The sequence below is a fragment of the Triturus cristatus genome, chromosome 1_2 (assembly GCF_964204655.1).
Source record: "Triturus cristatus chromosome 1_2, aTriCri1.1, whole genome shotgun sequence".
Lineage (NCBI taxonomy): Eukaryota > Metazoa > Chordata > Amphibia > Caudata > Salamandridae > Triturus > Triturus cristatus.
In genome coordinates, this window is record NC_140580.1 from 187,023,826 (window position 1) to 187,047,977 (window position 24,152).

Consider the following 24,152-nt stretch of genomic DNA (forward strand, 5'->3'; position numbering starts at 1 on the left):
TTCATCGCACCGCATCGCCCGCACATTGCCCTACTTACACTGTTGGACATTGTTGGACATTGTTGCATCGGGCAGCATACAGAGCGGCGAACCTGACTGCCTTTAAAGGCGGTCGTAGAGTGTCGAGCCCAGCAGACCGTGAAAGCGACCTAACTAGGTTGGGTGCGGCTAGTAGTCAGCTTGAGTGCCCTGCTCCTGCCCTGAATCATTTCTGAAGAGTGCAAGCTGGTGTGGAAACACATAACAGTAGCAGTAGCAAACAAAAAAAAACAATAAAAAAAGGAGCATCCAAGCTATTCTCAAGACATGAGATCGGGGAGAATTAGAAACGGGGCAAAGCCAAAGAAAAGAGTTTGCCAAAATAGCAGGAAGACCAGCAAAAGTGCCCCTGTCTTACCGATAGAAGCGACACAGTTGGAAACAAACTGGGAATTACCATCAATAACGTCAACAAAGCAATTATCATCAGCATTATCAACGCCAAATGAAAAGCTAGCAGGAAGGAACACAAAAATAACAGACTTTTTAATCTCCCCCAATCTCCGAGCTCAGGCAAGAAAAACCAGAACAACTAGAACCCAGGACTCAATCACAAAATTGTTGGCTTCAACAGGATCTACAACCACACCGGTTATGGCGAGTGCACAAACTATCATTCTATTGGAAGACAGCTCTAGCACCCCAAAAATTCTCAAAATTATTTGCAACCAAGTAACCATGACAGCCCAGATAAACACAAGTGAAACACTGCAAAAGTCACAAAAGAGCCCAACAAAAGAAGTACAAGATGCAACTACGAAGAGGCACTCCATAAGTCTTGGGGCACACCCCGTCTCTGTGAGGTCAATTTAGGCGAAGACCAGGCATGTGTCACTTTCAATGCCACTGTGGACGGGATGGGCAAGAGTGGCTAACACAAACTAGTTCCAGAAATTCAGGAAACTCAGGAATGCCAGATAAGTTAGTTCGGGCCAAAATGTGCAGCTCAGATGACACACGCCTCCTTTTTCACCCGAAACGAGCAGCCAACAATAGGGCTTCTTTATGATTACGATCACAATACGATACTTTCACCAATAAAGACAGGACCAGGGACCGGTTTCATAGCCCACTCAAGACTTGATCAACCAACAAAGTCCAGATCAGGGCCTGGATCCCCAGTACAAGCAAGCACAAGCTTGATGGGAAACCCTAATGACAACTCTATGATCAAATCAGGAAGCAATTTTCATCTTAGCCCACGACGAGAGGCTAATCAGACAGATACTTTTTCACCTCTATGAGCTCTGTTATGGTCTCCATTTATCAATATAATGGAAACCATCTCATCCGCATTATTTCAACATTCAGAAAAGCTAGAATTACAGGTAGATCTCCTGCAACCTCTCGCGCTACACGTCTCTGGCATAGAACGGAAAATTCAAGCATTAAACTCTGTAGTCGAGCAGGTGCAGAAAGATCCTCATACAACATAACACATGTGCCAATGTTCATGCACCATGCATCAACTAAAGTCCATTTCGGTGATTCTGATAGACATATTGGCAGAAGTAAAAAAAAACAATGGCCACATCAGCCGAATGCTCTCCAACTAATACAGCCATGACCCAACAGAATCTCATACCACCAGTGGGTACCTTAAAAAACACGGAGGAAATGGATGGCATCCTAAGAGACTCAAACTCAGAAATACAGACAGAAACATCAAACAATATGTCAATACAAAGCAATCATCGAAACAATCACATCGGTGACTCCTGCGACGACCTTGAGGCAAACGCAGCTGCCTTAAAGCCACTATAATAAATGGGGTAACCCAGTAAAGTCAAAGGACCTGGGTATCAATCGATATAGATAAACAGTGGTCCTAGACAATCCTTATCTATACTCAATTCCATGTTAGTAATAGCATAAAATGAATAAATTGAATTTTACTAGTTAACTAATTGGAAGCGGCCTGCTTCTTATGATTTTATGTTTTCTTTAACTTTATAAATGTGCCTACAGCCTCTATGAATTGTGTACAGAAGTATACTCTATTACTGACATAGAATTGAGTATAGATAAGGATTGTCTTGGACCACTGCCTTAAAACCACAGCAACAAAATCTTAGTAATCCATTGACCAAACGGGAAAGTAAGAGACTGAGAAAGTCAAGGCAAAATAAGCAAAAGAGACACCAAGCAACGGCACAGATTTCTCAGCAAGAGGCTCCAAAGCGACCTGGGTCTAGCGACCATCAAATGAACCCAAATTAATTAAGTCCGGGGAACAGGAAATTGGAAGCTAAGACAAACAAGCATATTACCGAAAATCCGTCCGAACTAAGACCCCATTAAGAAAATCATGGTATGAATAGTTGCCCTTTTGATCCAACAACAACACAGACAACCAACTACAAAGATCCCCGGCAACCATTTTCTCCCAATAAAGAACAAGATAAGGACGGTAAACCAAGGCAAATCCCACGGGTAGAACAACAAAGTATTTTTCAATACTTCCCCAAACAAGTTAAAGCTCAAATCTGCAATAAAGTGATATATTCGCAGCAACTTCCAAAACCCAGCGATAGTTTGGCAAATCATATAGATTACTGCCCACTAACAGTAAACCAAGTCAGATTACGGGAAACAAAAGCAGACACAATCACCCGAGCTATGATAAAAACAACTTGCCCCCACCCTGGAACAGAGGGGACCATACCAGCAGGAGAAATCATAAGCCACAGAGTTAATCGCTCGCAAAGCAACGAAGGCCAAACTTGCCCAGAAGGCATAGTAATGCTAGAATTAATTCCACATTACATCTCAAAAGGAAACCATGACATTCTCAATCGCAGTGCAATATTAAAGTTGGCAAATTCCATTGAAACGTTAAAACATCTAAATACAAACCATATAGAAAGCGTTCAATTCAAAACTTCTCCAAACGCCAAAGGGAGAGAAATGACAGTTGTAACGTGGAGTGACCCAAAAATTACAACGGATGTGTGGAACCACAGAGACTGTTTTTGCCAAATGGGGAATCAAAATAAGAACCATAGAAACAGAAAGATATTCTGGGCCTTTAAGTCTAATAACTGAATCAAGATCAGCATCGGATAGTGGATTACTCCAGGAGGCCGTAGGTCCCACAGCAAATGCCCAGGAGAGTTGGACAAACCTACGCATCATCCATCAAGTCGTACCTGAAGCAGCTAGTCAAGTCCGAAATTCTTTTTTCAACCACTCGGGGCATGGAGATAAAAGAAAATATGGCATGACAAAGTAAATTACAAATGTTTTCTTGGAATATCAACAGCCTTGGCAAAAAGGCAAATGAAGAAGATACGCAAACCTTCTTAACAAAATTTGACATACTCCTATTCCAGGAAACTTGGTCCTTGGCACCCACACCGATCAATGGTTTCAAAGAATTTCAGCAAAATGCCTCCAAAGTCAAAGCATCAGGCAGACCACCTGGTAGTCAATCAATCTAGTTAAGTACAAGTATACCATGGTCCTATGAGTCAATTGACCTAGGACAAACCTGGATCCAATGTATAAAAATCTCACTATCACAAAATCCACTTCACAATCTGCGATACAACAATGAGGGAAAGCTTTTAATCATATGCAATATATATATTCACCCCGTATCAAAAGCAAAACAAGAGAAAATCATGACCTTCAAAGCATTGATCAAATCACTGCAATCCACCTTCCCGCAGGCAGAAATTGTGTTGTCTGGCGACTTTAATATGTTCCTTCTTCAAGTGGACCAGGCACAAAAGAAGCGACAAAGTAAATTCAAAGGGAATATGATTCCCACAGTAATCACAAAATTATAGGAAAAATGATCGCCATGGCCAACTGTGCGCCTCAATATTAGAAGACACAGGAATGATAACTCTAAACGGTCATTTCCCGCGAGACCAACTAGAATATCCAAGCAGACACACTCGGTCATAGACTACACAATTTTGGACATTGAGCTACTACAATTGATCTATAGTTATGATATAACGCACAGACTAAAGAGTGACCACAGCCCTCAGTTAATTGACCTTCACATTTACACACCAAATGCAGAGGAATGTAAAAGTCTGTCCGAAACACCAAGTCCGTACAATCTAAAGAGGCTAGCGTGGAATGGCAAAAATGCCGGTAAAATAATGATTTACTTAAAGAACTTACCGTTGATTACACAATAACACAATCTGAAACACCCATGGGTAACTTGGGTGAACATGATCACGATGCTGATTTCCAAATTCCCCTCACAGGAAAGACATCATGGAAACAACTCAAGAAAAAAAACAACAGAGCCCGTAGGCTCCTTAGCAGTGAAAGAAAGGGCATTGAAATGAGTATTGAGAAAACTATGTGGAAATGCACTGAAAACTAGCAAAGGTGAAAAGAAATAAATACACCAATTAAGCCAGAACTTCAAAAAAAGAATTTTGGACTGTAAAAAAAAATACAACAAACTGAAATCTGGTTAAAATTATTGGAAATAAGCAAATCAAATAACAAGAAATTATGGGTGGAAATAAATAACATAGCAAATGGATCTTTCCGTCAACACAATGCAAATATCCTAGAGGCAGACTGGATAGCTCACCTAACCAAAATCAACATGAATGAAAATATTAATCACCAAGTCGTGAATACAGACTATAACGTAGTGCATCAACCAAAAAAAGACAACTTAGAAAATCGATTTGAGGAAAATTGGATTCGAACTACCCAGGTTGAAAAGGTTATAAAAAACCTTAGATCCAGCGGAGCCCCTGGCTTACCGAACAGGCTCTTTAAGCAAGACAAATCGTTCTGGGCACAATTTTTCACTCCACCATTCAACCATGCTTTTCAAACAAATAGCATACCAGCGTCCTGGCGAGGTAGCGTTCTGCAACCGATATTCAAAGGGGGAGCAAGGTCAGACCTTGTGATCTTTAGGCTAATCGCCCTAATCGACGTAGAAGCAAAAATATATGCGTCAAACCTCCTGATAGCTCTGGAAGGTGTACAACCTTTACAACGCAACTTTTACAACGCACTACACTTACAACGCATTTTTTACAACGCAACATCCACTACAACGCATTCCATTACAACGCAGGACACTACAACGCATTTTTAAAAACTACCTTTACAACGCATTCCATTACAACGCATACTACCTTTACAACGCATACCATTACAACGCATAATATTACATTAAAACCCCTACACTATCCAACACTTACCCTACTGTTGCACCCCCTGGAGTTAGAATAGTAATTTTTACCCCTCTACTATCCAACACTTGCCCTACTGTTGCACCCCCTGGAGTTAGAATAGTAATTTTTACCCCTATACTATCCAACACTTGCCCTACTCTTGCACCCCCTGGAGTTAGAATAGTAATTTTTACCCCTATACTATCCAACACTTGCCCTACTGTTGCACCCCCTGGAGTTAGAATAGTAATTTTTACCCCTATACTATCCAACACTTGCCCTACTGTTGCACCCCCTGGAGTTAGAAATAGTAATTTTTACCCCTATACTATCCAACACTTGCCCTACTGGTGCACCCCCTGGAGTTAGAATAGTAATTTTTACCCCTATACTATCCAACACTTACCCTACTGTTGCACCCCCTGGAGTAAGAATAGTAATTTTTACCCCTATACTATCCAATACTTACCTTAAATGCAATGTAATTTTATGCGTTGTAATGGTATGCGTTGTAAAGGTAGTATGCGTTGTAATGGAATGCGTTGTAAAAGTAGTTTTTAAAAATGCGTTGTATTGTCCTGCGTTGTAATGGAATGCGTTGTAGTGGATGTTGCGTTGTAAAAAATGCGTTGTAAAGGTATGCGTTGTAATAGCATGCGTTGTAACGTCATACATCCGCTCTGGAAGAATGGGTCTCCTCCAATAAGATCATCCCAGTCACACAGACAGGCTTCAGACCCAGTACAAATACGTTGTCCAGTCTTTTGGCTTTGAATTTCCTCGTAGAAAATGTCAAACGAAAATCCTCCAAATTGTACACCTGCTTCGTCGATCTAAAAGCAGCGTTTGACATGGTACTGAGAACTTCTGTGGAAAAAATGGCAAAATGGGGTGTTCCTTCATCACTACTATGGGCTATCATTAATCTGTACACATCCACTTGGGCCCAGATAAAACTGGGCAATGGAGAAAGTATCACAGCAAGGATTCCAATGTGCACCGGCTTAAAGCAGGGATGCATACTGGCACCTAGTCTCTTCAACATCTTTACCACAGACTTAGACAGGAGGCTATCAGAAGTGCAAAGAGACCCCCCGAAAATTGCAAACTGCAAAATAAGACGTTTGCAGTATGCAGTCAATATCGTCTTATGCAGTCAGACGCCAATGGGACTCCAGCGCTTGATTACAAAGTTGGTGGAATACACCATGGAGCTCTGGTTGTCTCTCAACTATAAGAAAATCAAGGTCATGTGTTTCTCAGCAAAAACGGTGCCCAATAGGGGAAAGTACCAGTGGTATGCAACAGGAAATAGAATTGAGCAGAGTGCTTCCTATAAATACCTTGGAGTAGTGGTCGACACAAGGTTCACACTCAAAGACCACTTAAACACCAGAAAAGCTCAAGCAAATAAATTACGATTTGCACTGAACATGTTAAAACTGAAATTAAAGTGTCCATCTAACGCTCATCTACTAAAAGCTATTGCTGCCAAGTTCCTCCCAACTCTCACATACAGAGCCGAACGATACAAAGGACAAGATACCAACTTCTTGAACCTATTGCCATCAGGACTATTTAAACAAGTCTCCTGGATTCCGCAGTATACATCTCAAGCCCAAGTTCGCTTTGAATTCGGGTTATTAAACCAACATCCGATCGGACAAGCGGCAGTAATAAAGATGTACTGGAAATTAAAAGCAGCACCAGAGGACTCTTTGTTGGGGCACTGCTGGACAAAAATAAAGAACCAACCCAAAGGAGGAAAAGCTTGGCACACCGTACTCGAACAAGCATTGATAATGCTTGACATGCATGATGCTTGGAACACAGACCATAGTTTAAATGCATTAAAAAAATATTCAACAACGCAGCAAAGCAAAAGGCCTGGATAATGCATAAAGCTGCCCTATTGAAGAAAAAAAACGTCTGGATGGTCTTATCCTCATATGAGATGCGATTGCCTCAACCGTACCTCGTCCAGCATATCACTCCATCGACCCAGCACCAGCTACTTTTGATCGGGTTGGGAGCTTTCATCACAAAAGATCAGGTTCCAAAATGGAAACAGTCATGGCCAACCATGCTTTGCAGACTTTGTGGCCAAGCTGAGGAGTCTCTCATCCATCTAGTGTGCATTTGCCCAGCTGTCAATAAGCTGAGATGGCAATATTTACTCCATGCATTTCGCGTTTCGCAAATTTGATCATGTCGATCGGCCATCATGTAATTATTGAACTGCCATTCGCTTCAGACCTCTTGTAGGGCAACCAAATTTCTGCAGAAACTCAGCTCATTATTGTCTAAATCAAACACATAGCGCCAACACATATGTGTTGGCACTATGTGTTTTATTGGCACCAAAAGCGATAAGTATACTAGCCATTTGCACATGACTTTCAAACAGGAAATAGATGACTGCGAACTTCTAGAAATCAACTTGTTTTAAAACTCACAATGCACATGGTACCGCACATGAATCTGAGGTCTTGTAACACCAAGTTTATATTTGCACCCTGTCCATGATCACAGCAGTGTAGTCAAGGATACACGCACACTGGCACTTTTCGTATATAACTGCCGCAATGAAATTTGATGACCGCCTGCAATGAGAACAAAATACTTAGGAACCTTGGTAGGCTCTGAAACCGGCAGCACTGCCACGTAACTCAATGAGTCCAATCAATCAAAACATTGCTGTCCTTATTCTTCTTGAACTCTTCATTTTAAGCCATTACTCTTTACTGACATTTTTTTCTCCATTATCTTCAATCCATTTTACTCATTTTAGTTCAATAAAAGATGGATCACACAAACACAGGAGGCAAGGTGATTTCCAAATATCAAGTATTTAATTAAGTTACCCAATGCATTTCGGGACGGATCCCTTCGTCAGGGGTATCTGGAATGCAAGAAATTAACATCGTTGTTACACATCAGCATCGATGATACACTTAATATATTCTATATAAACATCATATCCCTAATTCGTGCTCAGTTCGTCAGCCGCCATGATAAAACCATAACAATTGAAAGAAACCTTTAGCAACGGTCCCTTCACAAACCCTCCCTCATCCTGGTTGCCTTCCCCTGTTCTCACAGTGGACCACCTCCCCTCAATGAGAGACACGCTGCACCGTAGGACTGCACTTTAAACTCATGATTCCAGCCATGATCCAGCAGACCAGCAGAACTTGGTATTAAACACAATATTGCACATGTTTTTAGCAACAGGACAAAAGAAGTTAAAAATTGAGTAACAACTTGTGCACCGATCATGCAGACTAATTAGGATGAATTCTGAACTTTGGGAAATGGACATACCCTCCACTTTTCTTTTCTCTCTTTTTAAACATCATTGCTGATTATGTTTTTATTGACACATTTCAATGTATCTTTGTAATGGTTTTAATTAACTATATGCAATAAAAATGTTCATGATTTCAGTCAATGGCATTTTGCTGTTTCCATCTGTACTGCACAATGCAGTGCACATAGAAACAGCAAAAACGCCTCCTATTTACACCACCCTTGTAAATAGGGGGCAGCGTCAAAATCAATGGGTCTTGCAGTGGAACGCCCACCACAACACCAATTGATTTTGTGAGGATGTGGTCTCACGGCTAGACTGCCGACCTTGGAGCTTGGAAACCAAGATTCGAGCCTCGGGTCATCTCCACATCTTGTGATTCTGGGCAAATCACTTAATCTCCCTGCGCCTACCGAAAAAAATAAAAAAATGAATGTGTCCTTGTGTAACGTAACTGGTGCTCATGTAAAGCGCTCCAATACCTTCGGGTGGAGTTTGCGCTATATAAATCTGCAAAAAACAATTTACACGCCCCTTTCACGCTAAGTGTCGCGTGAAAGGGGCCCTTATACACAATGCACCATGAAGCCACTTAACGTGGTTTAACAACACCATGCAAATAAGGTGAAGGGTTTATCGCCAAAGGAACATCATAAAAAGTGACTTTTCTGTGGCAATAGGGGCTTGTAAACAGGCCCCTAAGGGCTTCGATTATTGACTTACAGAAGCTATTTCTGTGGATGAATTTACAGCAAATATTTTCAGGAAAAAAAAAAAAAAACAAAGATTCATCTTTTACAAAATGGAAGACTGTTCAGTAAAGAGATTGGCATGTTCTATACTATTTAAACAATAATATTTTCCGATAAATGATCTGGACTGATTATTTCAGGTAAAGAAAGCAAAAATCACACAGTTAATGGACGGAATGCAGAACAAATCAAAACATTCAACCCCAGTCCAGAGATCTGGGTTAAATCCATCATTCCTTTGCTCACCATGCCACCTCATTTTAGACCTGACCATATGCAAATCAGCCTTGACCCAGTACATCATGGGAACAGTCCAGCCCGAACTGGCAAGCCAATTCCTCCATAGACCGGAATCAAGCATCCTACGACCGGTTTCGGGGTTTCACCCCTCATCAGCCAGGATAGCTTGAATCCAGTGGCACAGTGAGCCTGGGACCCACGAATGGGTATACCCGGCACACTTAGGGCGAGAAAGCAAAAGACACACAGTTGATGGGCGGAAAGCAGAACAAATCAAAACATTCACCCCCAGTCAAGAGATCTGGTTTAAATCCATCATTCTTTTGCTCGCCATGCCACCTCAGTTTAGTCCTGGCCATATGCAAATCAGCCTTTACCCTGTGCCTCATGGGAACAGTCCAGCCCGAACTGCCAAGCCAGGTCCTCCCTGGACCGGAATCAAGCATCCTACGACTGGTTTTGGGGTTTAACCCCTCATCAGCCAGGATAGCTTGAATCCAGTGGCACAGTGAGCCCGGGACCCATGTCTCGGCATACCCGGCGCACCTCGGGGGAGAAAGCAGAAGACACACAGTTGATGGACAGAATGCAGAACAAATCTAAGCATTCACCCCCAGTCAAGAGATCTGGTTTAAATCCATCATTCTTTTGCTCACCATGCCACCTCAGTTTAGTCCTGGCCATATGCAAATCAGCCTTCACCCTGTGCCTCATGGGAACAGTCCAGCCTGAACTGCCAAGCCAGGTCCTCCCTGGACTAGGCCTGGGCTAAAATTCTGTTCCGCTCGCGGAAATTGCGATAATTTGACATTTTCGCGTTCCGCGGAGAGCGCGAAAATGTAAAAATTTCCGCAATCCGCATTTTACCCAAAATTTTTTGCTTGCTCGTGCTGTAAAATAATACATTCTCACGTGAGCGCGATCGCCTTACCTGAATCCCCGCGTTCGCCGACAAGTTTTCCCGATCCGGTCGCGTTCTCCACGAGATGTTGGATTGTTGGTAGCCATTTGCGCTGTCTCGCGACAGTTCACTCCCGCAGTAACGTCATTCGTCGCGCGATCACGTCTTTCTTCTCACGATCATGCACCGCGAGACAAGTGAAAACAAGATGGCCGCGCCCGCGAGCAACCGCATGGGTAAGTTGGCGAGCCGCGACCACGCAGAAAATACCGCGAATGGGCGGGTAAAAAACTTCCGCATGTTCACGATATTTCCGCGTGTTTGCGGATATTTTTAACATTTTCACGATAATTTGCGAAAGTAAATTTGGCAAATTCCGCCCACCCCTACCCTTGACCCGAATCAAGCATCCTACAACAGGTTTCGGGGTTTCACCCCACATCAGCCAGGATAGCTTGAATCCAGTGACACAGTGAGACCAGTCCAGACACTGTTGATAAGCCCTTTGCTGTTGACTCAGCAACCAAACTCCCAGAATCGTCCAGGTGTCGTAAATTGGTATGTACTATTGGACATTTTTTGAAATTGATGGTAACTGAAATGCATAGGAGCCTTGAAAATGTTTTTACTGGATGGTTCTAGGATTTGCTTAGGACTAGAAAGCTAATATTTCTGTTTCTGATAATAGTAATTACTCTCTCCTGCTATCTGTATGACCCAATTCTCTGTTCCCTTTGTACTCCTGCTTATACCTTATACATACCCGCTTAACAATATTTAGAATGAGAAATGCCCACCTAGCAATTAATTAGGATATTGATACATTTATGGAAAAAAAAAATTAATTAAAAATTAAGATGTATATTTTTCGTTTTCCTACTGGATTATGGGAGATGTCTTCAGCTAACGCTAAAAGGGTCGTCTGTCGTAAATTGGCTGCGATTAAATTAGCGTTAGCGGAATCCATCTGGTATTTAGAGGCTATCCTGTACATTTTATGGAATCCATTTTGTATTTCTGGCAGCCATTTTGTTAACCCTTGTGCTCTGTTTAAAGGACTGGCTATACTTAGACTCTGCTACCCTGCACATGCGCAGGAATATCTAACTGTCCATACATCTGTTCTTAGTCTGTAACTATCAGGTTGTTTCTACCAGAGTCAGCAAATGCTAGCTCCTCCTTTACTGTTGACTGTGCATTTCTGTATGACCATCTATGTATGTAACTCTTCTCATGTATGCTTGTACCACCCTCTTTCTGAGACCCTGTGTGGGTATAAAAGACCCATGGTTCTTCTACTCTGTGTGCTACCTTCATTCAGCACCACAGGGTGCTGGGTGAATGTGGTTCCACTTCATGAAGGTTTATTAAACTTTGTATTTTCTATTCCAGTTTCTGTGCCAACTTCTTCCCAATAGTCTGAGGACTCTGTGCAGAGAAGGGCGAACCCCTTGCACTGGTAGGCCTAGCTGAGGTCTCTTTCAACACAGGGTGACCTCATTCTCTAAAGTGGTAAAATGATCGCTGTAGACACCACCGAGCCCGCCTTACTGTTCTTTAAATAAAGCCTTGCAGCCACCTAACAATGGACGTGCAACAGCCATCTAAAATTGAATGCTAGTAAAACTAAGCTGTTGATATTGGGCAAAAATATTTCTCCCTTGAACAATATTCTTTTGTCACTAAGTCTGGGTGCACCGCCTACCGCTGCAACAAAAGCAAAATGCTGGGGGTCAAAAGGTGCTGCCTTCAGCCAAGGTCAAGGATCTGTCCTCAAGCAGCTTGCTCACCTTCCCTTCTTGAGGAAAGTTCCTCCTTTCCTCCCTAATGAAAAGCATTTATTGGTGTTAACCTTCTGAGTACTATCAAAAGTCGACTATTGTAATAGCTGTATTTGGGGATCCTGACATACTGCTTGGCTATTGTACAATGTATGCAAAAGTTGAGTGATGTTTGTGCTAAGGATTCGTGTTAGACCTGGCATTTTCAGCGTGATTTTCCCCCTAACTCTTTGCCATCAGACCTCCTCTTTTTGCTAACTTTGTTTTTGCTGTCCTTAGGACTGTGCATTTTATCACTGCTAACCAGGGCTAAAGTGCTGGCGCTCTCTCCCTAAAAGATGTTAGTTGGGCTTATACTCAATTGGCATCTTTAATTTACTTGTAAGTCCCTTATAAAGTGGCACTACCTGTGTCCAGGGCCTGTAAATTAAATGCTTACCTGCTGCCTGCTACCCTCTTGCCTGGGTGAGAAGAGTACTGGACATGTAACTTCACCTTTCAACCCTGGATACCAGAGTGACTCTAAGAGCTAGTCTGCTGGTCTCCTGATCTGAGCCTCAGGGACATAAAAGGCTCTACAACTTTCTGCACCAGCCCCTGGACCCAGCTACAGTGAGTTCCCGACCCCCAAGTGGTGACCCACAGGTCCTGGACCCTTGGTGTGGCTCAGTGAGTAGAAATCAAGTTTTGGGCTCTTCACGACTGTGAACAGTCTCGTTCTTATGAAGACCTCGCTGTTCTCACCACGATTTAGCTTGAAGCTCAGTCAGCCTGGATCTTTGGGCTCCAGCATCTAATGCTCATGGGGCCTACCAACACGAAGCTCCCCCAACGTCTGCGTTTGATGCCAGCTGGCTCTTGGTGCTACGCAGTCAGCCTCACATGACACTCTTTGTTCCTGGTAGACCACTCCGATGCAAACGGGCTCCCATGCCCCCCACAGCCAATCACAACATTGCAATGCAGCATTGTGATTGGTCTGAGCACGGTGGTTCGGTTCTCAGATGGGGCGTGGGAGGCTTTGCATGTTCCTCACCAGGCTGTGTAAAGGAAGCCTGGTGGGGAACATGCAAAGTGCACAGGACTGTCTGGCCCGCCCAAGAGGGCCGGCCAAACAGTCCTGCGCACTTAAGGATTGCAGACTAGTCCTCTCCCTGCTCTGGCCAGCCCTGCCCGAGAGCCATTGACTTCAATAGGAAAAATAAAATGATAATAACAATACATTTTTATAATTTTATTTTTTCTCTTGAGCACTGGGGCGACCTTCCTCTGCCTTAGCGGAGCAGCCGCCACTGGTAGATAGTGATATTGCCTGAGTTTTCTAGCCTAATGTAGGTTGTGACATCTCCTGGGTGGGACAAAGGGGTCCCTTGTCCCAGCTATATACCCCATGCCCCCAGCTATATGCCCCATGCCCCCTAGTGGGCCATTTGAACACAGTTCTTTTCGCGGTGCAGCTGGAGGGCCCTGCTGCCTGTGGACTTTTACGGCAGATAGGCATGAGCTGAGCATGCTGTAGACTGTATACTGGTAGAAGCGAAGAGTCCAGAAATTGAGGGATCTCCCTGAGTTGCAATAAGTGTTTCTTTAACAATGCTGTTTTAAGTCAATCAGATGTCTGGAGCATGATGAGTAGCAGCAGAACTTTATCAAAGTCAGGGCCGATCCCCATGAAAACAGCATTACATTTGTAGCTACGCGCTCCAGCCTGTCCGGTTAATGTTCATTGCTGGGCTGCATAACGTTCCTTTTTCCATTTCACAAAAATACTTTGTCTACGAAAATAGTGGCTTATGCGTGCAGATTTACGGATGATGCAATAATACTTCTACAGTTTATTAGAACATTGGAATGTTGGCAGCTCCATTGAAAACAATGGAGTTCTCCGGGCTTATAATGGCTGGTATAAGCCCGGAGCGCCAACATTCGAATGTGTCTTTGTTCACAGCTCTGGCTGTGAACAAAGACTTCAGGGAGCCGGAGGAGATTTGAATCCCCTCGCGCTCCCTGAAGGCTTCGTTTTGTTAGAACATTCTGCCCTCTAGTGGCAGAATGTTCTTATAGCCCTTCGTAGCAGGGCTATACCGGCTTTTAAAGTCCCGCTGCTGTTGTTAAAGTCCCTCGCCTTCGGCTCGGGCCTTTAACGCTGCAGCGGGCCTTTAACAGCCGGTATAGCCCGCTACGGCGGGCTATAATAAAGTTGCTCATGGCAAGAGTCCTTTCCAGGTTGCACTCGTTCCTGGATTAAACCCTGTGGAGGCCCATAGACAGTCACAATTTGGCCCCCCGCCCCGGCAAATTATCTCCTAATACCCAATGCACTGGATTTTTTAATAAACTGACAGCTGCCAGAAGTTAAGCTTTTAAGAGACAAACTATTATGTGAATCTGATGTGTCTGGTTTATGTACTTTACATTGTTAATGCGTACGTTTCATCAATACAGTATTTTCTCTATAAAGTCTTTAATGTAAATTTTTTTTTTGGGTTGATTCATATTTTTTAAATCTTTTGGAAACAATACTTAAGAAAGCTTGATTGTAATCTTCTTTCAAGATCAAATCAACATTATTTTCATCCATTGTGGCGAGTTGCCCAAAAGGAGTAAGGTCCATAGGCCGGAGCCTACTCTGCCTATTTGGTAATCCAGAACTGGTAGCACTCTCTTGCAGAGGTGCCTTGTGTGACACCTACACCAGATATGAATTGCCATTTTGAGCAAATATAAGGCTGCATTATGGGACCTCAACCTGGAGCATCTCGATTAACATTTAAAGTAAAACACCAGCATGCGAAGAACTTTAAGCCAAAAAAGACGAGCATGACTGAAGGTCTGGTGAATGACACTGGGCCGCTTAGCAGCTTGTTGTTTAATAGGGCTGTGTTATCTGGGCACCCCCTTTGCAAGCCCAGCTACATCCAACTGTCCTAAAAAAGCACTTAATGTTCTGGGACTTCTAGTCTTTTAAAAATCATCATAGGTACGGGTTTAGGACTCCAAGCACGCATATTTCTGTTGTGTCACTGGTCACTGTCGCTTTTCACGATTTTTGAATTTGATTACAGTTCTTCCTTTTTTCGCTTTAAGCGGGATTTTGGCACTATTTAAATAGCCATATAAGCATGAAAATCCTGAGGTTTGAAAAGCAGAAACAGGGATTTTTATGAAGTTAGACAGCTATGATTCCCTAGTTGTGAATACCTCGAACATTCGTGGCTAATAATTTGCATTTTGGGACTTCTCCCACATTTGTAATAAGCAAAAAACGATGTGTGGGTCTGCACGCACACTTGTAACTTGAGTGTCAGAACAAAAACAGGGGTGAGACCAAACAGAGTCTATGAAAATGTGTAAACTAGATAAACTTGTTGGCGCCTACACCCAAATAATATATATTTCCCTAAACATCTGTAGACATATTATCGTGATGCAAACAGAGACACATTTGGAAACTGTGGGGCAGATTTACAAGCCCCTTGCGCCTGTTTGACGCCGCCGTTGCGTCACTTTTGTGACGCAGTGGCGGCGCAAAACCAGCGCCATGCTGCGGGGTATTTACAACGTGACGCATCTGGGAGATGCGTCACGTTGTAAAGCCCCGCGCCAGAAGCAGGCGTTCTGGCGCAGGGGGGGGCGTTCCGGCGCAGGGACGCCTCCTACAAGTGGCTGAGTGAAATCTATAAGATTTCACTCAGTCACTTTTAAGGCCATGCTACGTCAAAACCCTGCGCCTGCTTGAAGCAGGCGAAAGGATTGACGCAGCATGTTAGGGATAGGGCACCCCCGAGCATTGCTGGAGCTGCGTCGCGCTTGCGACGCAACTCCAGCAATGCGCCAACCTTCCGCCATCAGATGCGTCACGCATCTGTTTATCCTTGCGCCACGATATGCTGCATTGTAAATGACAAGGCTGTGTGCATCCTCACTCGAGGCACGACTACGGTGTGGACGGTTGCAAAATGTATGCCCGATTCCGGCGCGGGATAAACATCATGAAGTAAACTGAAATCTTATCGAAATACACAAGTATTTAATCTTGGACAGCCGGAAAAGAGGAAAAGTTCCCTTTCTCTAGTCCCTCTGCATTGGAAACAAAATCCATTTAAGGCAGATAGATTTCTCCGTGCAAAGAAATTGGTTGGTCCTGAGGAGAACCCACAACTCTGGGGTTCGAAACGCGTCGACCATTTTTCATTTCCTTGTGTCGCACCGCTTTCATAAAATTGTATTCCTATGCGAAGTTTAAAAACATGTTTGTCATATTCATTTTCGCAAAATAATAATGAAATGTTTTTTGACATTTGAATCGCAATGTAATCAATCGTACTAAGAAAGAAAGGTCGCCACAAGGACCTAGTTCTAGACAGTTTTTGTATGTATGCCGTGAATGCATGAGTGGAATGGCCATGAGTGTTTGATGAATGTTGACATTTATTTTCTTTTTGTGTTTCCAGGGGAATATTAGTTATGTGTTATTGTAATATATGCCTTGTAACATTTTGTATATATGACCTCAGCGCAACAAAAGAAATGGTTCTGCGCAAAAATTGTTCTTGCATCATAAAATAAATTTGAATTATTTCCATCAAATAATAAGGAAATTCATAAATCCCTCCTTCTCAGTTTCATTTCTTTTTAGGAGCTACAAAAAGATTGTGTTGAGTTATTCTCAGCTTGAACTGTTTGTTCTGTTTTCTTGCATTGTAAATGCGGCGCATCATGTGTGGCGCAAGGGCAAACTTGCGTGACGCATCTTCCCTGGCGCATCCATGCTGATTTGCAGGGATGCGCCAGGGAACATAAATCTGCCCCCGTGAACGCAGGGAGAGAGACTGATCGCCAGCCCAGTGAATATCTTATGCCGTCGATTTGTGTATGTGCCTCTATGTAATAAAATGATAGTGCTGGTAGAGCTATGACGGCGGCTCATGCTCTAAGGAGTTTTCTACGCAAAGTAAATCTTACTATATATCTCCCTTATTTATAAAATCTTTCTGTGAATGAGAGTACATTTGTCATTATCTACACACACATTATTGCACACACAAGATTTTGTAGCAATTACACATCATAGGTGGACCTACAACTTGTATCTGTCCCCTCATGTTTGCTCCTCAGCCACAAAAATACAAATTCTCGTAGCGACGCTGCTGTGGGCACATGCCACAGCCTGTGCTTTTACTGGAAAGTAATGGAATTGCCTCTGAGCTGAGGCCACAGTGAAGAATTACTTTGCAAGACAGAGAGGTCTTTTATATCCAGGGAGTCTCAGTGACTGAAAGCCGCTGGGGTAGGATTCACGCATGATGCTAGGCAAGGCACAGCAGAGGAAACGTACACTTGTTAGTTAGTGCAAGTCCTTTTTATTATTTCATATTTCGTAGATATTTTTTGTATATGAAGTGTGACATGCCACCCTAGTTGTTTAGTACGCATTCAACTGAATAGAGAGAACTACACATGATTACTGCAGTTTTTGCGCAACGTAAATTGAGATTGATGTGACCATTTTGTTTCGAAGATCAATTTCCGCTGTTTTCAAGAATAAAGTAATTGTTGTGTCTGCAAATTTCAGCTGAGTCTTAAAATACTACAACATTACTGCCGGGCTTGTCATCTGCTGATTAAAGTGTGCTTGTAAGCATTTTACATCAGCTATGTTAATTCCAGACCACAGACTGGAACACAAGAGAGCATACATTCACCATGACAATTAATCTTGCAAAACATGTTTCTTCTTTCCTAGAAGCAAACTTTGCAATCTCTTATCCTCCCAGGACGACCAGAGTGTTCACTGGCTCACGCGCTTTCTGCAAGTTTCTGATTGTTCTTGAAAATACTTGTCAAGAGCACATTGTTAGGAGAAAAATGTTAATTCAAGGCACAATCCACCGCGCCTCTCCCTTGGGTCCGCCCCTCCCTCCTCAGGTCCTTGCCTCCTCCCTCTGGTCCTTGCCTCCTCCCTCACCCCGCATAGTAATATCTGAACATCTATCCAGTAACTCACTTTGCAATTGGTTATGATGTCCCACGTGACAGGTACTGTGATAGACAGTTGTGTGGTAAATAAAGATGCAAGGTAGCCAGTAGTGTAGGTGAAACAGGAGCAGATTTATTCACAAGGTAGTAGTCTCTGGTTACAGGTAAACATGGTAAGAAGGAAGTCCCACTGGGAGCAGCATCCTTGCTGTTCAGCCCATGCATTCCAACTGACACCCACTCAAACCATGCACACACAGCATTCTAGTAAAGATGGTATGAAGAAAGCAGGAAGGCCCCGAGCAGCATCCTTACTGCTCAGCCCACGCACTCGTCTGACACTCTCTCAACCCATGCACACACAGCATTCTAGTAAAGATGGTATGAAGAAAGCAGGAAGGCCCCGAGCAGCATCCTTACTGCTCAGCCCACGCACTCGTCTGACACTCTCTCAACCCATGCACACACAGCATTCTAGTAAAGATGGTATAAAGAGGGCAGGAAGGCCCCGAGCAGCATCCTTACTGCTCAGCCCACGCACTCGTCTGACACTCTCTCAACCCATGCACACACAGCATTCTAGTACAGATGGTATGAAGGAAGCAGGAAGGCCCCACTGGGAGCAGCATCCTTGCTGCTCAGCCCACGCACTCGTCTGACACTCTCTCAAACCATGCACACACAGCATTCTAGTAAAGATGGTATGAAGGAAGCAGGAAGGCCCCACGGGGAGCAACATCCTTGCTGCTCAGCCCACGCACTCATCTGACACTCTCTCAAACCATGCACACACAGCATTCTAGTAAAGGTGGTATGAAGAAAGCAGGAAGGCCCCGAGCAGCATCCTTACTGCTCAGCCCACGCACTCGTCTGACACTCTCTCAACCCATGCACACACAGCATTCTAGTAAAGATGGTATAAAGAGGGCAGGAAGGCCCCACTGGGAGCAGCATCCTTGCTGCTCAGCCCATGCACTCATCTGACACTCTCTCAAACCATGCACACACAGCATTCTAGTAAAGATGGTATGAAGAGAGCAGGAAGGCCCCACTGGGAGCAGCATCCTTGCTGCTCAGCCCACGCACTCATCTGACACTCTCTCAAACCATGCACACACAGCATTCTAGTAAAGATGGTATGAAGAGAGCAGGAAGGCCCCACTGGGAGCAGCATCCTTGCTGCTCAGCCCATGCACTCATCTGACACTCTCTCAACCCATGCACACACAGCATTCTAGTAAAGATGGTATAAAGAGGGCAGGAAGGCCCCACTGGGAGCAGCATCCTTGCTGCTCAGCCCACTCACTCGTCTGACACTCTCTCAAACCATGCACACACAGCATTCTAGTAAAGATGGTATGAAGAGAGCAGGAAGGCCCCACTGGGAGCAGCATCCTTGCTGCTCAGCCCACGCACTCATCTGACACTCTCTCAAACCATGCACACACAGCATTCTAGTAAAGATGGTATGAAGAGAGCAGGAAGGCCCCACTGGGAGCAGCATCCTTGCTGCTCAGCCCACGCACTCATCTGACACTCTCTCAAACCATGCACACACAGCATTCTAGTAAAGATGGTATGAAGAGAGCAGGAAGGCCCCACTGGGAGCAGCATCCTTGCTGCTCAGCCCATGCACTCATCTGACACTCTCTCAACCCATGCAGGCACAGCATTCTAGTAAAGATGGTATGAAGAGAGCAGGAAGGCCCCACTGGGAGCAGCATCCTTGCTGCTCAGCCCACGCACTCGTCTGACACTCTCTCAACCCATGCACACACAGCATTCTAGTAAAGATGGTATGAAGAGAGCAGGAAGGCCCCACCGGGAGCAGCATCCTTGCTGCTCAGCCCATGCACTCATCTGACACTCTCTCAAACCATGCACACACAGCATTCTAGTAAAGATGGTATAAAGAGGGCAGGAAGGCCCCACTGGGAGCAGCATCCTTGCTGCTCAGCCCACTCACTCGTCTGACACTCTCTCAAACCATGCACACACAGCATTCTAGTAAAGATGGTATGAAGAGAGCAGGAAGGCCCCACTGGGAGCAGCATCCTTGCTGCTCAGCCCACGCACTCATCTGACACTCTCTCAAACCATGCACACACAGCATTCTAGTAAAGATGGTATGAAGAGAGCAGGAAGGCCCCACTGGGAGCAGCATCCTTGCTGCTCAGCCCACGCACTCATCTGACACTCTCTCAAACCATGCACACAGAGCATTCTAGTAAAGATGGTATAAAGAGGGCAGGAAGGCCCCACTGGGAGCAGCATCCTTGCTGCTCAGCCCACGCACTCGTCTGACACTCTCTCAACCCATGCACACACAGCATTCTAGTAAAGATGGTATAAAGAGAGCAGTAAGGCCCCACTGTGAGCAGCATCCTTGCTGCTCAGCCCACGCACTCATCTGACACTCTCTCAAACCATGCACACACAGCATTCTAGTAAAGATGGTATAAAGAGGGCAGGAAGGCCCCACTGGGAGCAGCATCCTTGCTGCTCAGCCCACGCACTCGTCTGACACTCTCTCAACCCATGCACACACAGCATTCTAGTAAAGATGGTATGAAGGAAGCAGGAAGGCCCCACTGGGAGCAGCATCCTTGCTGCTCAGCCCATGCACTCATCTGACACTCTCTCAACCCATGCACACACAGCATTCTAGTAAAGATGGTATGAAGAGAGCAGGAAGGCCCCACTGGGAGCAGCATCCTTGCTGCTCAGCCCACGCACTCGTCTGACACTCTCTCAAACCATGCACACACAGCATTCTAATTACATCACAGTCACCCTGGCTGAGCAGCAGGGAACACAACACTATGGGAAGAATGCATTGAATAATAAAGATACTCAAGATGATCGCATCTAACTTCCAGATTATCCATTGATAGGGCTGTGTTTTGATGGACATGACTTTGATGCTGTGGAAAGGAACATTCTTTTAAAGTAGATTTGTTGATTTTTTGCTAGAAACGATTTCTCCTGCCAGTTTCTGTTTGCCGGTCTTTAGCAGCAGCAAGCACCACACTTTCGTTGTCGCACACGAATGCTGAACTGATCATCTTTTCATTTTTGATTGGACAGTGATTATGGATATGAACGTCATAGCAACGGCCAATGCTTACCTGCATTTTGGTACAATCCATCCTCCTTGTCAAAAGATTGCAGTTTTGGCCAGAGTTATCTCAACAGCACTGGGTAAGTGAACCTTATTTCCATGATGAAGACTGAAAGAATTTACAGACTTTAAGGGGCATAACTTGTTTAACGCACGGATGTGGTTTCTTAACTTTTTCACTGCCAATTTACTCCTTATTTTCTAGAAATGTTGTTTGAAGGCTTGACTGTAATAATAGCAAACGATCTCACAATGAGGGCTAGGCCGGCATTTAACTATCAGATAACCACATGGTACCGTAAACTCAACCAGAATTCCACTTTTTAGTCTTACAACGTTTCCAAAATAATTTTTGTGCTGTTTTTTACTATCCATTGTTCTTATTTTTTATAAACGTAACATTTTATGTAGTTTTAAAATGACAAGTCACCCCCACACTTTATTTTCTAAGTACACTTTTACATGCTTTGGGCATTCCTAATAAAATATCTAAAGGTCAATCAACATTTGCTCAATTGTGGGGTTGGAAACATGTAAGCGATTTAGGGCAGATTTAAAGTTGAGCAAAAAACATGGTATAGGGCCATAGGCAATTACGATCTAAGAATTAATGTCAGCGTTACCCCCCACTCTACCACTGCTGATCAGTGCTAAAGTGCATATGTTCTCCCTGTGTAAATATGACATGTGAATTGGTATATCCATGATTGGCTGTTTTGGTTTACCTGTTAGTCCCTAGTAGCGTGGCCTGTGTGTGCCCAGGGCTGGTAAACCAAATGCTGCTGGTGGGCCTGCAGCGCTGGTTTGCGCCACCCACAGAAGCAGCTTGTAAAGTGTGTCTCAGACCTGCCACTGCAGAGTCTGCATGCAGTCCAGAACTGCCATCTTGGCTGTGAAGTGCACCCACTTCTCAGCCCCTGAACCTTCCCTTGGCATCATGTGAGTCGCCCCTATGGTAGGCTGCATTGTATGTGTAAGGTAGGACATGCCCTGCTGTGTGTAGGATGTCCCGGTAGTGAATTACACCCAATTTCGTTTTTCACTACTGTAAGGCTATGGTAGTGAATTACACCCAATTTCGTTTGTCACTACTGTAAGGCTTTCTGTTCTCCATAGGCCAGAATGGGCAGTTTGACTATTACATTCTATAGTCCTAACTGACCCAAAGAACATGGTAGAAAAACAAATTTAGTATGCCTGAGCTCAGAATATTAAAATACATCTTTTAGTGAAGTTTATTTTTATATTCTGTGTTTGAAAACCCCACTTTTAGAAAGTAGGTATTTTCTTGCCTAAGCCTTCCAGTGTGCTCTGCTGTTATGTGTATTGGCTGTCTGGTTCTGGAGTGACAGGGCTGGGGAATTCCAGGAGACAGGGTGAGGTGTCCCAGTGGTGAATAGAGAGATCTGCATCTAGATGGGTGGGAGGAGTTGCACCTGGGACCTGAATAGGGCTGTGCCTTCCCTCCACAATGCTGGCTCCACCTCCTGTGGTGCGTCTGATGTCTCTGCCCTGCACTCTGAAAGGAAAGAAGCAGCCTGGTAAACAAAGTGCTCCAGGACTGAGCAGAACTGGTTCTGGTTGGATTCAGTGGCTTGTGACTCTTTAGAACAAAGACTTTTGGGGTATAAATATCTGTGCTGAAACTCCTACAATTTGTATTGCTCCTGGACAACAAGAAGAACCTCTGTCCGTGTAACTGAAGGAATCTGCAGGAGAAGGACTGTCCTTGTGCTTGTGTGCTGTTTCTTGGACTGGCCTGCAGTGGTTACTACTGGACTTGGAAGAAGAGGAAAAGGACTTTGAAGGAACTTTTATTTTTGCTACAGCAATCACCCAAGGGCTAGAAGAGAGCTAACCTCCTGCAGGAGTCTCAGGCACACCAGACTCCACCACCAGCCTGCGGTTTCCTCCCAGCGAGGATTTCTATCTGCAGGTGAGGCTCCTGTGAGTCCCAGGGTCTCTAGTTCTACTGTGGAGAAGAGAGTGCTGAAAATCGTCGCTAACGCCCATTAGTGAGCTGCTGCAGCTGAAGAGCGTAAGGAAAATAGTCGCGCTGCTGCCGCTGAGTGCTCGCTACCGGAGATCATTGCATCACCTGTCTGTGGGCTGGCTGCCAAATGCTCGCTAACCCGAAGATTATCGCATTGCATGTTTGCAGGCCTGAAAGCGCTCGCTAACCAAAGATCATCGCATCACCTGTCTGCGGTCTGCCAAAGACTCGCTAACCCAAAGATTATCGCATTGCATGTTTGCGGGCCTGAAAGCGCTCGCTAACCAAAGATCATCGAATCGAGTTCATCGCTTCACGACATCGCAGAGCGGACGCCGAGCATTCGCCATTTTCATCGCATTGCACCAGGATCGTCGCTACCTCGCGGAGCGCCATTTTCTTTCTTCGTAACAAGATCGCACACGCAACAGGCTCGGCGCATCATCCTCCCTTCGCGGCAAGGATTTTATTGCATCGCCAGCTTAGCGTGCAGAAGTTTGTCGCTTTGTCCTGCACACAAATCAGCGCATCATCCTCCCTTGCGGCAAGGATTCAATGCATCGCTGTTTAGCGTGAGGAAAATCATCGCTGCAACTTCTTAGCGACATTTTTGTTGCTTTGCTACAGAATCCAGGTATCTTGTGAGTAAAAGGGTCGCAGAGACCACTGCCTTGAACTGAACTCCTCTTTGCACACCTTGAACTATTTTTGCAGCATTTTAAGAGTAACCCTATTTTCCTAGTGTTGTGGATTTTTACTGTTATTGGTCTTGTGTTAAGTCTATATATAAAGATACTTATTTTTATAACTACTTGAGTGGTGTCCCTTTGTAGTGTTTTTCCCTGTGTTATTGTGTATGGTCATAACTGCT

At 44.3% G+C, this 24,152-nt stretch overlaps 1 protein-coding gene across 2 annotated transcripts in view; it reads left to right on the top strand.

Moving 5' to 3' along the window:
• Window positions 1–24,152, top strand: part of LOC146867033 (VPS10 domain-containing receptor SorCS1-like) — a 3,068,338-nt gene that overhangs the window by 2,521,399 nt on the left and 522,787 nt on the right. For both annotated transcript variants that reach the window (XM_085603449.1, XM_085603451.1), the window contains exon 17: window positions 21,255–21,368. In XM_085603449.1, coding sequence (XP_085459575.1) covers window positions 21,255–21,368 — 114 coding nt within the window. The remainder of the gene's footprint in view (window positions 1–21,254; window positions 21,369–24,152) is intronic.